The 17291-nt window shown below is 39.7% G+C and overlaps 2 protein-coding genes across 5 annotated transcripts in view; one reads left to right on the top strand and one right to left on the bottom strand.

Moving 5' to 3' along the window:
• Nucleotides 1-16432, bottom strand: part of INTS1 (integrator complex subunit 1) — a 71528-nt gene extending 55096 nt beyond the window's left edge. For 2 of the 4 annotated variants that reach the window (XM_075179576.1, XM_075179579.1), the window contains exons 1-17: nucleotides 16343-16432; nucleotides 11004-11071; nucleotides 9473-9540; nucleotides 8541-8831; nucleotides 7752-7948; nucleotides 6370-6507; nucleotides 5659-5818; nucleotides 5404-5509; nucleotides 4755-4941; nucleotides 3976-4121; nucleotides 3251-3392; nucleotides 2983-3159; nucleotides 2330-2438; nucleotides 2069-2189; nucleotides 1415-1492; nucleotides 1098-1255; nucleotides 586-682 (exon numbers count right to left, since the gene is read on the bottom strand). In XM_075179576.1, the coding sequence (XP_075035677.1) occupies nucleotides 586-682; nucleotides 1098-1255; nucleotides 1415-1492; nucleotides 2069-2189; nucleotides 2330-2438; nucleotides 2983-3159; nucleotides 3251-3392; nucleotides 3976-4121; nucleotides 4755-4941; nucleotides 5404-5509; nucleotides 5659-5818; nucleotides 6370-6507; nucleotides 7752-7948; nucleotides 8541-8831; nucleotides 9473-9530 (2165 nt within the window). In that variant the 5' untranslated portion in view covers nucleotides 9531-9540; nucleotides 11004-11071; nucleotides 16343-16432. Of the gene's footprint in view, nucleotides 1-585; nucleotides 683-1097; nucleotides 1256-1414; nucleotides 1493-2068; nucleotides 2190-2329; nucleotides 2439-2982; nucleotides 3160-3250; nucleotides 3393-3975; nucleotides 4122-4754; nucleotides 4942-5403; nucleotides 5510-5658; nucleotides 5819-6369; nucleotides 6508-7751; nucleotides 7949-8540; nucleotides 8832-9472; nucleotides 9541-11003; nucleotides 11072-13661; nucleotides 13741-16338 lie in introns of all 4 variants that reach the window. The other 2 variants (XM_075179577.1, XM_075179578.1) reach the window with 2 other exon arrangements.
• Nucleotides 16433-16469: 37 nt separating this feature from the next.
• MAFK (MAF bZIP transcription factor K) overlaps nucleotides 16470-17291 on the top strand; it is a 34665-nt gene continuing 33843 nt past the window's right edge. Inside the window, exon 1 of the mRNA XM_075179573.1 lies at nucleotides 16470-16521. The gene's annotated coding sequence lies outside the window, so the exon portion shown is untranslated. The remainder of the gene's footprint in view (nucleotides 16522-17291) is intronic.

Below are 17291 nucleotides of genomic sequence, written 5' to 3'. Positions count from 1 at the left end.
GGAGTGTACTCTCTATCACTATAGCACAGTCCTCAGATAATATCTATCGATTAAAGACCCATTCCTAAAAAATAAAGGAATAAAAACTGTAAATAAAAGTAACAAACTATCCTAGTACAAAAAGTAAGCCCAACTCCCTCGGGCACTTAAGCTATACTGAGAAGCTATAGGGGGTTGCAGAGAGGAGGGGTCTGTCAGCATTTTTACATTAAACAAGTTAACTAGTTAAGTGCCAACTCTACACTCTCCTCCTTCAACTACATGGTAGCAGTGTCCCCCAGATAAGATGAAAGAGAAATTTAATTATGTTTGAAAATAAAACAAACATACGATTTACTTTGGCTTCTATGTTTTTAAGGTAGATTTTTACTTTAAATAACAAAGCAATAAAACATAATTCAAAAAACAAAAACAGTAGTGATGTAATTACTTCTTGGAAAGATCATTAAGACTCTCGCTGCTGCAAAAGGGCGTGTTTAAAAATCAGGTTAGTCTACTAGTTCTTAGCAGGCAATGGGTTAAATTTGGGGAAATGTGAGCTGTGACTTTTGTTTGAGACAAACACAGTGACTGAACAATGCTTACCCTGGAGGAAGCTGGATGTTTTCAGGATGGTGGTAGGTACAGAGGTTTAAAACAGCATCAATTAGCTGAATCCTTTCTATTCGGAGGACCTCCAAGTCTAGAAAAGAAAAACAAAGCCATAATTATGGGTCTAGATTGTTTTTATTTAAATGAAGCAGTCCTATCCCGAACAAAAGACATATAGCTAGGGATATTAAAGAAGGTCCTCAGTCTGTCTTGACAAGAATATATATATATTTTTTTTTAATAAATAAAATTTATTAAAAATTAAATAAAATCAACTAGCAGTTCATAAAAAATCAGCCCAACTCCTTGGGCACCTAGAAAAAACTGGGAGATAGCAGGGGGATTGTAGAGGGGAGGGGTCTGTCAGCAGTGGCTTAAAGTTAACTAGCTAGGTGGCAACTCCCGAGCTCCCCTCCACAATCCATGGTAAGCAGTGTCCCCCAGACTGGATGAAAGAGAAAGTCTTATTACATATAAGTATAAAAGTGTTATTCCGGATAATGTACCGTCAGCCTGTACAGCTGCTGCCCGTTTCACCAGGTGGTCCGCAAGCTCCATGGCATCGGCTGGACCTAGAGGGAGATCACGTGAGAGACCAATGACCAGGATACGCATCAAAGTGTCCTCTAAAAGTGGCACTTCAGAGCAGAGGCGGAGGAAGAAACTGGATAAAAAAAAATAAAGATAAATCGGTCAACATATGTAATGTGCCTAAACAACAACATGAAAGCAGAAAAATAACAGCATAGGTATTCAATACAAAAGTTCATGTAAGAACCATTAATGCTTCACATTATTTCCTAATGACAAAAGGATCACATACTTGCGGTCACTCTCTGGCGGCCAGTTGTCCCATTTGTAATAAGTTTCTGGTTGTTCTGTGAAAAGGACTTTGTGTAAACTGCATGATGAGAAGGGGAAAAAAAAAGAAAAAGAAAAAAAAAATTAAACAAATTCCCTGACTTAGTTATGCAGCTTGTTTATAAATGATGTGTTCATTCACTGGGACATTTGAACATAGGGTATATAAAAAGGTAAAACTGGCACAATTTTCCGGTACAATTCATAGGTTGAATTATGAAAACATACTTTGGAAAATACTGGATGAGCCAGCACTAAATGTGGCAGTGGGATGGGTTTATATAATGCCATGTTTAAGAATTATAAATGGACATATTCTGGTAATGGTTTCTCCAAACGAAAAGAACATACGCCAGACTGCCTTCTTCAGGGTGCATGGGCTATACAAGTACATTCTCCATGTAGGTGTATCTGCACATCCACATAACATGCTTCAGAGGGTCACATATTAGATCTAAGGGCATCATCTGAAGAAACTAACTATAGACTGACACACCATTGTCAGAGTTGTGGGTTAATGATAATCATCAGCACTATGGAATTGTAGCCTGCATCATTATACTGTTAGACTCATCTAAATGTGTGTGACATGTTTAAATCACAGAATGAGGAATACCAGTGCACGTAATCTTTAGGAGACAGCTTGCTGATCGAAGGCACCACAGTATGAAGCCACCATACTGCATCCCGCTGGATGGCTGCAATCTGCTTCTGGAAAGAACGCAGGACATCCAAACCTAAAATTATACAAAAAACAGAAGTAATAAAAACAAAAAACAAATGGCTATGAATAAAAAAAAATAATTGCAGAACATAAGGAAAATAAGAGCTCAATACACTAAATATTAAAACGGTTACTGTAAAAGAAGGGACTTACTCTTCTTCTCTCCTTTATCCCAGGCGATTCCAGCCTCTTTCACCTGAACCGTAATCCCCAGCATCATAGAAACAGCAAGCAGGTCAGTGATGTGCATCACAAAGCGTTCCTGGAAACAGAAAACAAATGTCATTGCAGCAACAGTCTTTTCCTTATAACCAAATAAGCCCACATTTAAGTCCTGTACAATCTATGAAGCTACTGGGGAAGTCCCTCTTTTGGCACCCTCAGAATCTATTGAATATGACTGGACAGACTGAGTTGTCCCGAGCTGGGAGCAGCAGCACCTGCCTTCACATGAAAAGTATTGTTCATCACCTGCATCAGGCATGTCTGGGATACCTGGGGCGGTCTTCCCCACCCCATGTGGAGGTGCAAGACAAAGATGGAGACTTGTTTAAAACAGGACAAGCTCTTTAGGCTAATGTTGTAATATAATATCTTGTTAAAGTTTATACCAAGATTAGACAACCTGTGGCTACAAGCCTCTGCCAGGCTGGAACTTGTAGTTCCACAACAGATGGAGACTCAGAGGAAGCTTGGGCCTGGCTTACACATCTCTAGAATTTAAAATCTGCATTTTAAAAATACATCAGAGTGAAACAAGGACTGGTGAGGTATATATTCTGTAAAACACAGAGCAGATGTGTTACCTTAAACTCCATATCGGTGTACTGAGCTTCCTTCCTCTCCTGCATCAGCCCCAGGCAGAAGGCCTGGAAATTAATCTCATGTTTGGTCTGTTTGATGATCTCTCGTAGTAGAGCGCGAGATGCCCGGAGATAATCTTCTTTATTTGTAAGCAAGTCTTGGAAAACCATAGCTAGGAACTGACAAAAGCGAGAAATGCGGTGCTTACTAGTCAGATAGTTTCTACTGAAACACTCCAATACTACCATTAACCAAAACCTATGATGTTACCTTTGGTGCCTGCTCGGAGCTGTGCTGTAACAAAGTGTACAGGACTTGCATGTTGTTAGGGTTTCTGGCATTAGACAGCTCGTTGAAAATCAAAAATTTCACCACGGTGCCAAGGTTATCTCTGTGAGCATTCAACAGCTCCCTGTGTTAAAAAACAATACAGAGATCCATCACTGGGAATTACCAAAGCAGGTTATTACTACTGCCGCCTCAATTAAATGGCTCGGTGCTGCAGTCTTACATTTAAATACCAGTAATAGCATAAAATAAAATAAAAAAAAAATTGCAAAATACAAATTACAAATATATAAGAGAAACAATCTTATTCTCTATGAGCAACGCATAAAAAACCTCATCTGAAACGAACAAAATAGTAATAGAAAAAACTTTTTCTGAATTTACGATACAATAAATGGTTAAAGAAATATATATTATTGACGACCCTAAATTGTAAATGACAACTCCCAGTTTACAAAATATAAACAAATATGCTTACAACCAATGTAACTTCTTCAGTAGCATATACAGGACACTAAATAAGGGGAATGTTTGTGGGAAGTTGCACTTTAGTTCATGGTGTCTAAACTGCCAGGTTACTAAATTTAGCTAAAACATCCCCTGACTGTCTGAAACATTTACGTTATATGTCTTATCAAATAAAGCAGATAAATTATCCAGCACACTAACATTTCTTTTAATGGGATTATGTTCTGGATTCATCTTACCGTACAGACAGCATGTAATGGTTGAGAAGAACCTTAGGCTTAAGGCGGATTTTAATCAAGTTAGAAATGACTTCCATGTCTTCAGTTCCCTGAGTGGTACAGTTCACACAGACAGACATGAGAAGGTCCTGGGCTGGGCGAGTCAACTGATTATTTGCAAAAAAAGACAAGAAACAAGTTACCAATGACTGAAAAGATCGGATGCTCACAAAACCCAAAATCAATATTACCCAGATGTTATACCAAATCTCCCTGATTTTTAAACGGAAACTTACATTTACAGAATTCAACCAGACATTTGTGTTTTTTTTTAACTTCTGTTGCCTACGGATACAACAGATCTGGACTCAGTATAGTATTATATCTGCACAGCAGAATTGTGGCTATATCGATTGGCAGCAGAAATAAAATAAAAATCTGCCTGTATAACAGAAGTATCTAAAGCAGGGGACAGGAGAAAGCCTTCACAGAGAAAGGGGGGGAAGCACAGTCCACTCCCTTCTCCTCCGGATAGGCCGCGTGACCTCCCTGCTCTGTGCAGAGGAGGTCATGTGACAGGGAAGCCGGCAGCCCCCAAAAGGCACTTGTTGCCCACCGCTGATCTAAAGTATTCATTGTGGTGAAAAAACTAGGAGGCAGTATATTTATTGCACTGACAGTATACTTTATTTTCAAGCCTCTCTCCATCAAACATGCAGCACTGTAAGACGGCTGTATACGAAGCCTGTTGGCAGCAGAAGAGGTACACGGATACAAAAGTAAACAACCTGCAGTCATACCTTTGGGTTCTGCAGCCACATCTCCAGTCTCTGTATTGCCATAAGTCGCACCTCCTTGTAGCCACAGGTCGCACTAAGCAGGCGGAGGAGATTCCTGGAGACATTATCCATGGGCTGCCGCCGGTTGAGCTGATCTTTCAGCATGTCTAGGACATATTCCTCCACACCCTCTGCTAAGTCATCATACCTTGAGGGAGGTTAATAAAACCATGAAAAACATACAGCACTGAACGCTACATATTTAACACAATTTTGGTTTGGTAGGATTTTGTTATATACTAAAAGAAGAGTATTCCTTAGCCCGAAAGCTGCTTTTACTAAAGACTTTAAACCAAGCCAGTATCCTGACATTTTCTTTTTTGGCCACTAGAGGCACTGTTCTTTTGGAGTCTATGCTAAATATTTCAATCAGATACATAAATGGTTTACTAAAAATGATGTCACAATAAAAAACACCAAAAACTTGCTTGGTTGAATGAATAAATTTGCTATATATACATAACACTATGACAACATTAGTTAAACCATCTGTGGTTCTCCAAATTGTACTTTAACTACAGCTGAAACATGACAGGATGTCAACATCTGAGGTATAAGATCTTATATTCAGGTATCTTAAGCCACTGATGTAAGGGAAGATATAACATACCGGGACATTAACTGTCCCTCCTCCTCAGGGCTCAGTTTTTCCTCTGCAATAAGCAGTTCTGTTTGGCTGTCTTCTTCCTCCGTCATGGATGGGTGAGGACTGTTGCCTGAAGTAACAAGATACAGATTTTTTTTCTATCAGTTGTTGATAGCTGGCGGAGTTAATTATAAGCTTAGCAATGGAAGAGACTTTTGGAGAATAGATTTATAGCGCAATCAATGTGTGCACTAAACATAGGATGCACGGTGACCGTACCAGCGCTGAGGTCTCCTGCTATTCGCCCGGTCTCTCCTTGAAGGGTCATGCTCTTTGGAGGCATTTTTGTGCAGAACGCAGTCTGAATATTGTCAACAAATATCTTACAGTGAAGGCTGTCCACCCAAATCCTCTCTCCTAAAGAGTCTTCTATGTACACCTTAAAAAACAGCAAAGGGGGACAATAAGCATGCTGGGGAAACAAAATGACCTTCAATTCACTTAAAGTTGATATCCAGCCCTGGCGCTTAAAATCATGTTAACACTGCATTTTACAGGTATTGCCCTGGGAAAAAGCTGAAAGGCTGGGCAGGACTCCTTGGGTGTGAAAGGCACATGATTGGCTACTGCAGTAACCAATCACAAGACTAACACCCAAGAAATTGAGCCTACCCTTTCTGCCAATTGTAGTGCTCAATCCACCGTATCTATATACTAGGAACCACAAATTGCTTTATGAAAAAAAACTTCTATTAACAGTAACAACTAGTTAAAAACAAAATAACAAAACCATGTGCGTTTAGGTTTAAAAGACTGACACTGATCAGGTAGAGAAAGACAGAGTTGCTCCTTTTTTGGATGCCACACGCAACATAATTTCCTCTCCCATCATCATTGTATGGTGATTTGTCAGGTGATAGCAGAGCCACAATATTGCATGAATGTTCGTGTACTTCATATTCAGCTTCCAGCAAGTCTCAGCCATCCTACCTTAACAAAAATGTCCGGCCAGTTCTCATCTTCTTCATAGGCCGCCATAAGGAGGTTGCAGGCTAGGACAGACACCAGGCTGTTTCCTTTGGCTTTAAAATTTATAGTGGCATCTCTTCTCAGTAAGCTGCACAAAGCCTAGAACACAATATCCAAATAGTAATTGCCTCCTTTCTATTAGTACAAAGTTACAGATATCATCCAGACACTATACGTTGCTTACCTCCCTGCTTCAACCTGGATGGTAGTGGATTTCTTATGCCTCCTTAATAGACTGTATTGTGCTATATTTAAGAGCACATATAGTGAAACAAAACACACTTATAGAGTATAAGAGGGGTAAAAAGCTGGGTGGATCCATAAAATCTTTTACAATGCAGGCTAGAGCAAATACAATAAAAATGAAGGGTTTAATTGAAGTGTAAATGCAATTTAATTAAAGATGCAAGCATATGATTATAGTATATGTTTTAATCTTCAAAATATGGAAACTGGGTGTTAAAACTGAAGAAGAACCAGGGCACTGACAAGCACAACAGTTTAGGAGTAACCTCTTCTGCTGCAAACAGCGTGTCGGTTTTATCTATATGCATGGGATCTAAGTTCCTAGAGAGCACCGCTGAGAGACGGCTTCAGCAGCTCATGTCCTTAGTGAGTGCCGGGTGGAGTATCTACATGGGTGAAAGACTATTCATTATGTAAGAGCTGTCCTATTTGTGACAGAGATATGCAGCCTGAGAAAGGATGGTGAGGCATGAGAACCACGGGTTGCCTGTGGGTGAAGGCAGGCTAGATTTGGCAAAGGAGATAACATGTTATTCATCGTGATGCAGTGAGCAGCGCAGTTACAATCCAGGTAGAGGCAACGATTGGCAATTGAGCTGCACTACATGATTTACGTGTTTGGTTAGCTGCTGAGCCATGAGCTCCGCAAGGATCGTTGGAGAGGAGATGCAGCAACAGCTGGAGTACAGAAATTGCCTCTTACACGTTAATTATAAGCAAGAGAAATTCTGCAGCAGTAGAGCCAGGGCTATGGAGGATGTTGTCCTCACATTAAGCTGCACTTGTGTCTTTAAGATACCAGTGAAATTAAAATAGTAATCTTTCTTTTGAAAAAAAAATATACATATCATCTACTTCTCACCAAGTCCTAAAATGTTATAACTGATCTCATGTGACAAATGACATCAGATTATAGTCATTATCTGTTCAACAAAAAAAGTCAAGGTGAAGATCAATAGTGGTCATCTTCGGTCTGCATGTATGAAGATGCCGAGAATGATCGGATCTATTTTGTTCGAGACATTATTATAGAGGTTGTTTCCAGGCCACATACACTGTGATATTGCAGCAGAGAAAAAAAAACAATCAATCCTCACCTCAATTACTCCCTCTGTTGCAAATATATTGGGTTTAATTTTTGCCAAAAACATCAAACTCAAGTACAATGTGGGGTCGGGCTTTGCACGGTTCAGTTTCAACTGCTTTACTGCTCCACAGAGCACCCCTTCAATCCGATCATCATTTCCATCTTGCTCTGAAGCCTCAACGTCATCCAGCAGGGAGGCCGGGGCAACTGCAGGTAATAGGGATGCATACAAGACATTATTACTGTGTAAAAGTTCTATATTCTGTGCACAATTATCATGAAAAGGGAGAGGTCACTTTTATACAACTTTATGAATGAACAGACCATATGATGCAAGAGCAGCAATGCACCCACTTATAATATGGTCGAAGACCCTATATAAAACCAACAATTGAACAGGCATTACAGATATAGACCGCAAATCCATCTAGGTATTATAGCCTGCATTCCCAATTTAAAGACCTGGATACAGGGGGTGTGGCAGCATACGGGGCCATGGAAGTGAGGCATGACTGGAAATGTTGGGTTGCCCACACTTCCAAGACCCTAGCTCCCTATAATACCCCCCGCTTCCTGCTGATGACCCCACTCACCCCTCAATAGTGTGCGCGCACCTGTACACGCGCACGTACGTACGTACGTACGTACGTACGTACGTACGTACGTACGTACGTACGTACATGAATGTATTATTCTTTGTATGTATATATGTGTTGTAAGGAGCTGCTTGTTGACCTGCACTGTGAATTCAGTTGCAGGCACATATGGAACATGTTCTAGAGAAAACAAGTATTGGCACCTTCAATTGGAATTACAGATGGCTCTTTGATAGATGGAGAGATGGCCCTCTTCTCTGCTACTGCAGCTTCAGCCAATCGCCCTAAGGCACTCAAAGGCGGAGTGGATGAAAGTTTGGGGCGTTTTGTGAGCCCAGTCAGCACTGAAGTGCTGGCTAAAGCAGCTGTGGCCTCGCGTTTCCTTTCAGAGGGCAATCCAGAAGCAGCTGGCTTCAGAAGGTTGGAGGGGGCTTTAGACTCACTAGTTTGGCCCTTGGAGCCTAGAGCAATAAAATCCCCTGGAGGCGGGTGACCTGCAGACAAATGAGAGAAGGACAGAAAACATATATGAAGGCCACAAACTTCAAACAGAATGATATCTACAATAGGCTGTGCCCTTTATGAAAGTACAATTTGTAACATTCATGCAGTCCTGATATCCTGTCCCTTCACAGGGAGAATCTCTTAACTGCAGCCAAGAACTCCACAAAATCTATAAGCTATTCACAAAGTGATAACCATTTTGTTTCTATTAGACTTTTCCCTTCCCAACCTCTGCTTCATTATAAGAGTTTCAAGTTGTCAAGGCTCAGACTTTGCTTACATGTATCTCATGATTACTGCAATACAAGACATAAAATAAAACAAAAAAAAACAGAAAGCAAATGGTTATTGGACAACAAAAGGTGTAGTCTTTTCTAACGTAATCCCGACTGAACAGGTCACTGTCTCCTACAACATAAGCATATCCTGAAATACTCTGTGCTTCAGAGAAAATTCACATGATCGGTCTGGCAGCAAGTTGCTGTATCCCTACACCCTTAAAAATGGAGCAGATAGATGAATAATAGATGAAGATCAATAGAATCCTAGTTAAATGCACAGTAGAAAACTCCCATTCCCAGAAACCTGAACCATGGGAACAACTAATCGGTTAGGAAAAACGTTAATGTACCTGAGGATTTAGCAGCAGCACTGGGCCGTCGTACAGCAGTTGCCTTGGGACGACTCATCTTGTTTACACTATGCGAAAAACATAAATATCTATAGATCACATTTTGACAGATTTGTAGTAGTTACTTCAAGATTAAAAGAAAAAAATAACGTTTGCAAAGAAACCAGTCAGAAGTAGAACTAAATACTACATTATAAAGTAATTTCAAATGTACCATCTTTACGATAAAGATGATTACAGCTCTGTTTGCCAAGAGTTTACCAACTACCTGCTACCATATTTTTTTGAAAATGTATCCCCCATTCTTAATCACTGATTAACACCCTGCCCCATTGACAGCAATTTATGCTAAATCAGACTGCATTTTACCTCGCCCGCTTCTAAACTCAACGTTAGAACTTTCGGGAAGGCCTCTCCCCTACGATTTGCTGTATTTAGCAGTCGCCAGACAGTTCTAAATAATCAAGACCTCTGCTGGTCACCTTCGGCATTGCTGTAACAGGGGGAATCTGACACAGCGCCTGTCACTAAAAGCCTTCAATCTTTATGTGGAAAAGCTTATGACTAACATTCAGAATTGTACATGGAAATGTTTTCAGCTCTTGCCACGACTGAACATATTTGATCATTTAATCATGGGGAGCCTCTTTTCCTGTGTGGCTTTATTCTACTTTACATGATTAATCACCTGGGATTAATCGCTCTGAAATCTCACGGTGAAAGTAGCATTGCCTGCCCTGAATACCCAAAAAAAGCAACACATGAATGAGCGATAAATCATTCATCCCATTATAGTCAATGGCCGCAATTAATCACTTGAAGTTCACGCAACAGGCTTAAAATGACCAATTGTAGAAGACAATAGCATGCAGCAAGATAGACAGAGAGCATGGAAAATCTAAACTATTGGGATCTTATACATACACAAAGAAATAACCATAATTAATATTTTTACATACGTACATATATATATATATATATATATATATATATATATATATATATATACACACACACACACACACACACATATTCACACACACACACAGTATCGATATGTATTACATATTTAAATACGCCCATTTGATCAGCACAAGGGTAGTGTGGGTGCATAACAAGCACCCATGTGCATGAGCAATGTATCTAAAAACAGAGGTTCCCAGGTTTTGAGGGTACAACACTTATTTTCCCTACTGCACCAAATATTGTAATAAACAATCCAAAATAATGAATATGTGCTGCATTGGTATCAAAACAATAGTGAATTAAGGCTAATTTGCAATTAATTTACAATTACATTTATCATTTGCATTGGGTTTATTTTAAGATTTCCCTGTTCATCCAGCCAAATGTGTTGTGACACGATGGTTGGAAATAACTCCTCTAAATCAAGCACAGACATCTTGGAGTTCCCAAGTTGCTGTTGAACTACAACTCCCAACATGCAAGTTGCGGGCTGAGCATGGCACATAGGCAAAATTGACTTATTCTCATTACCATTCCAGTCTGCAAAAAAAAAAAGAGAAGTTACCTTAAATGACTTGACCTCTGGATTAAAATTATGAGCACAACGTTGTTGAAAGTTTACATTTTTCTATCCTGCAAAAAGAATGAAATTTATATGAAAAATACTTATAACCTAAGTCAATGTAGCACATTTTGGTAAAACATTAAGAGCCGTATAAGATATAGGTGTTATAAAGCAGCGTTATCCTACTATTTCCAGAAAGGAAGCCTCATCTATGTTATAACAATGTACTAAAAACTGTTAAAAAAAAACAAAAGACAAAGAAATGTAAGCAAACAATCTATGGCGCTTGCAGGAAAGTTTTGGAAGTTCTAAATGGGTCTGAAGTTAGATAGTCCTTATATACATGATATATAATGCTGTATCCCATTTTAATTCCAGTAACCAAAGACTGACAAGACACAAACCAGCAGACTAAAGGAAGTGATGTATCATGTGAACTGTTCAGGCTCTGGTACTCACTCTCCACCAAGAACAAAACTATCCAAATCAGAATCAGCATCTATCATCACACGGTGTTCTGGGCCATGTAATATTTATTTACATACCGGATATTAACACAAGGGAGGACAAAATAATGTAGAATCCAGGATCTATTCAGTGAGAGCTCCTGGGATTTGTCCAGCCACGATAGAACACAGTCCCTCTAAACGCTTTCACACCAGTGTACTAATTTATTGTTGTTTTCAAAATCTTGAAAACTGTTACAAATAAAGAGGGCTTCAAAAACAAGCCATGAACTGAAATCTATATTTATTGTCAATATTTTGCAAATATTACAGCAATTTAAACACCTTAAAGGAGGTTGTTTTTTTTTTTAAGTAGAAACCTCTTCTGTCATATTATACTGGCTAATTAGAAGAGGTGGCATTTACATATCCATTTGTTTCTGTCAACATTGTTTAGTGTGCACCCTCAGGGCTACAATATCACATGTGAAATGGTATAATTGTCACTGGGAAAAAAAATTACAATGGTTAACCCTAAAGAGCGAGTGTACATTGCTAAGGGGAAGAAATACCCTTTGATGTACCGTATAAAACCTGTGCACAAAGTGACCCACAAGAGGTCAACAGGACCACGGAACACTTGGGATTCTTTGTAATCCATCCAAATGATGAACTGCAAATTCCCTGTAACAAACCTACAGTAGAATGTTGTTAAAGTATGGCAAAACCATGACTACTGGTACCTCAGCAGGGCTGCTATGGAGGTCATGACCTTGGTGAAAACCTGTGGGGTTAAGAAGTCAAAGTTTCCCCCTGGAAGGCAATCCAGAGAAAAGTCTGGTGTCCAGAGACCAAACAGATGACTGGCTTGTATAGAAGCATCTGAATGATAACATGAAAGGCCGAACTACCTTCTGGGTTCAATGGAAGCCTTGTGAAAGATATCCAAAACCATGACCGACAATGTTGAGAAGTCAGTATTCAGAGTGACCCAGCATCGCTGAATACTAGAGATGCTCACTGACCCCCGTGAACTGGTTTTGGATCTGGATTAGCTTCGTGTTTGGTTTTGGCAAAACCGCCCTTGTGTTTCGGTTTTGTTTGTTTTTTTAGAAAAAATCCTAAAATATGCTAAAATCACATAATTTTGCTCCTTTTTTGTTCCTACATTATTAGTAACCTCCATAACACTAATTTCAAGTAATTTGCAGTAAATTTTGAACCCCTTGGAGATCACAATATTATTTTCATACACATTCGCACAAATACTGCAGCGACCTGGCTGGATGGTAAGCGACAGAGCAATGACACAAACACACGGCAGTTCCTAGCACAATAAAAAAAAAAAAAAAAAAATGAGGGTCTGCCCTCCCTCCCACCCACCGTTATGTTGGATCTTAAAAAGGAATGCAAAAATCACGAGATCCGAGGACGTAACAATGACGTTTTGCCTCTTCAATTCCGAGGGTGCGTGAAAGTACTGAGCCGGCCAGCTCGGCACTCGGATCTGCTCAGTTTGAGTATGTCAGGTTCTCGGGGAACCGAGCCTGAGCATCTCTACTGAATACCAGAAGATGAGCCCTTACTGCTCTTCAACCCAACCCATACTTTTATTTGTCATCAGCAGAGAAGTGAAGGATCATTTATTGGTCTGCATTATGAGATCTGTACGGTGTGCACCGTTCTGCATTCAGGCAGAAATAAATAATTTTTGCATGCGCTTTCTTGAAGTATAATATACACACACATTTTTCAACCAACTCTGCATCATCCCTTAATGATCAGCTACTGAAGAATGAGCCAGTGCAGGTGAGTTCCCTGAAGAGGTCAGACGACTGGTCTGCAGGCAAATGGTTTCTTCCTTGGTCATGGTATGGTCAGATCCTGATTAGTCCTTCAGGAACCTGGCCTCTATGATATGTCTTAGCATGCTCTGCCTCCACAACAGCAGCCTATGCCAGAACTAATGTTGCCATCTTAAAACACCTGCTGCTGAGCACCAGGCTGCAAAGTACTAAGGTTAGGGGTGAGGAAGGGGGAATTCACCGGCTTTTAGCCCCTCTGTCAGTGTCACTCCTATAGCTGTTCCTCAATCTGACCACAGTGGTGCAAAGTAGCCAGAAACAACACAGAGACAGGAGTTTCTAAAGAGAGTAGAAGTTTTCTTATCTTCTAGCGCCTTGACTTCTAGATGGTGGAGCTTGCTCATTACCTGTGTCCACCTACTGCAGGAGAAAACACACTTCATCTCTCACAGTAGAATGGACCATGGTGCTGCCACGGCTGATTGCCTGTAGTGAAAAGGATATATGATAGGGTGACTGATACAACTTGTGCTACAACAAATTTAAGGGTAACTGTGGGGAATTCAAAGGTGTATTTCCAGAAATGTGGAACTGTAATTCAGGGATGTACTGAACAAAAGATAGGCAATGTGTGGGTTTCTAGCTTTTGTGAAACTACAGGACTCAATCATGTCATTCTGGGACCTGTAGTTCCTCAAAAATTGGAGTGCTGCATAAATATACAATAAATTGCACCTATTCATCCACTGTCAAAAGAAAGCAGACTACTGAAGACACATAATGGGATTTCCCCTGCAAAAATCCACCATAAACCAATATTTAACAGGAAATCAATCTATTAAAGTTTATTTAGTCAAAATGTGACGTGTTTGGGGTTTTTTGGTTTTTTTTGCAAAATCTATTTCTTTTTTTTAAGTTTTAAAACTTTTAGGACGGGTGTTAACTCCTAAATGTTAAAAAGGCTTGCAGACCGATTAAATTAAAAAAGTGACCTTTTTCACTTCACCTACACAGTCACATGTGGTCATGTAAATAAACAAATGAATATAAAATAACGCAAGACATTTAAAGAAGTGACCCATGAGTCATTTACACTATTAAAAAACCCCTACACTAAACCTTATGATAGTGCACACACGCTGGCTATATACAATCAGCAGACACGAAGGCGTAATAATGTATGAAGATATTTCCCTAATCTATTATATAATCGATTTCCCTAATCTATTATAGGTATATGTATTCATGTGAGACATGAATATACTACACAGAGGTTAGGACAAACACATTGCATAGAGATGGTATACAGACAGTGTTGAGTAGGACATAAATATAGTATAGAGATCTAAAGAAGAAGTGTCTCCATTGAAGAGTGGTGAGGAGGATATACATCTAGTTGGTGATTTAAGTGGAAATTTAGAAGTGATGGTATGAAATTTTTTATTGGAATGGAATGTGATAATTTTCCAATGAAGGCAGTAGGAGAAGTGACAAAATGGCATACCCCCATATACACTCACCACTGCATATAGTATATAGGGATGTAGGGTAAGTGTCTAATGTACAGTGGTGAGGATGATATAAACACTTCTCTATACAGTGTTTATACTATACAATGGTGAAGATATAAATATAGTATACAGAGATGTAGAAGTGTGTATAATGTACAGTGCAGAGGACAATATATTATGCGAGTTCTCTGTACAACGCTGCAAAATTAGTGGCACTATATAAATAGCTGATAATAAATATAGTATATAGAGATGAGGGAAAAGTGTGTAATAAATATAGCAGAGAAGTGTTTATACTGTACAATGGTGAGGAGGGTATAAAAATAGTATATAGATATGTAGGAGGTGTGTCTATAATGTACAGTGGTGAGGACGATATAAACACTGTATAGAAAAGTGTTTATACTGTACAATGGTGAGGATATAAAAATAGTATACAGAGGTGTAGAAAACTGCATAATGTACAGTGCAGAGGATAATATATAGTATACAGATGAGGGAGAAGTGCTTATACTGTGCAATGGTTATGATAAAGAAATTGTATAGGAATACAGCAGTGTCTATAACATACAATGCAAAGGAAAATAAATATATATAGAGAGAGAGATATGAGGAAGAAGTGTTTATACTGTACAATGGTTAGGAGGATATAAAATACTATATAGGAATGTAGGAGAAATATGTGTATATACTATATTTATATTGAGAAGAGTGAGAAGTGTTTATATTGTACAATGGTATATAAAATACTCAATAGTAATATAGGAGAAATGTCTATAATGAACAGTGCAAAGGATAATATAAATACAGTATTTAGAGATGAGGAAGATGGAGGCTAAGTGGTTAGCACTTCTGCTCACAGCGCTGGGGTCATGAGTTCAATTCCCGACCATGGTCTTATCTGTGTGGAGTTTGTATGTTCTCCCTGTATTTGTGTGGGTTTCCTCCGGGTGCTCCGGTTTCCTCCCACACTCCAAAAACATACTAGTAGGTTAATTAGCTGCTATCAAAACTGACCCTAGTCTCTCTCTCTCTGTCTGTGTGTGTGATAGATAATTTAGACTATAAGCTCCACAGGGGCAGGGACTGATGTGAATAAGTTCTCTGTACAGCGCAGCGGAATCAATGGCGCTATATAAATAAATGGTGATGATGATATAGGTGAAGTGTCTATAATGTACGGTGCAAAGGATAATATAAATACAGTATATAGAGATGAGGGAGAAGTGTTCATACTGAACAATGGTTAGGAGGATATATATAATAGTATATAGTAATGTAGAAATGTGTATAATGTACAGTGGTGAGGATAGTATAAATACAGTATATAGAGATGAGGGAGAAGTGTTCATATTGAACAATGGTTAGGAGGATATATATAATAGTGTATAGTAATGTACAGTGGTGAGAATATTATAAATATAGAGACATGGGACAAGTGTCTGCACTGTACAGCAGTCAGTATGACATACACAGTGTATGGAGAGGTCCATCACACATGATGGTTACGGGGACACCAGCACACACTGACATGATATCACTAAGATAGCACAGACACTCTCCCCCCCATCACCTACTGTGCACGGCCATGATAACACGAGAGTACACCCCGTGCTTCCTAACACAACACTGAGCCGCCGACTCCTCTCCACTTCCGGGCTACAGCGTCACCCGTGACGTTGGAATGACGTCATCACGCACGGCGTCCATTGCGAGAGAGCAGCGCTGCTCTGAGCCGTGGGGGACATAGTGCGGGGTAAGCTGTGGTCTCCTCTTATCTCTGCCTCTACCACTCATTACACTTCTCAGCAACTTTTTACCTTTAACTTTTTTTTTCTTTTTTCTTTTTATTAAATGACATTTTGCTAACTCTCCATACTGCTGTAGAATACATGGCATCATACTAGTCACATGTAAATAGGTCTCTCATGTATAGAAATGCAACAGTTCTAATTGAGCAGTACAACATAGGTTACTTCTCCACTGTCCATATTTAGGCAGGACAGTCCTGATATGTGGTGACTGTCCAGCATTCAGGTCTTTTGTTTTAACTCAGTTGGGGTGATATGTCCCACTGAGTGATGCCCCTTCAGCAGGTGTGCACAGGAGTAATGCTGTGTTCTTCGTGTCTGTACGTGGCATGGCCCCAATGTGATAGGGCCATGTCCCTTCTAGCCTAACCTTGCCTTTTGCTTGTGCGAGTCGGTGGCACATAGTCCAAAAGAGATGTTGGGAGTAATGGCATGATAAGCGAAATAACTATCTATATATATATATATAGATATAGATATAGATATCTATATATATAGTACACACCGACACACACATATATACTTCCCAACTCTCTGAATATAGATAGGACAGTTCCAATATGGGCGGACTGTCCTGCCATCTCACGATAAGTTTGGGAGGTATGTCCCTGCCATGGTGAGCGGTGTCACAGGTACCAGACAGGGCCGTAACTAGGGCTGTGCGACAGGGGCGGCCGCCCAGGGTGCAACGCTGAAGGGGGCGCAATTTAGGAAT

The sequence above is a fragment of the Mixophyes fleayi genome, chromosome 7 (assembly GCF_038048845.1).
Source record: "Mixophyes fleayi isolate aMixFle1 chromosome 7, aMixFle1.hap1, whole genome shotgun sequence".
NCBI lineage: Eukaryota > Metazoa > Chordata > Amphibia > Anura > Limnodynastidae > Mixophyes > Mixophyes fleayi.
The sequence above is the reverse complement of the archived record's forward strand: the minus strand, read 5'-3'. Positions and strand labels throughout refer to the sequence as shown.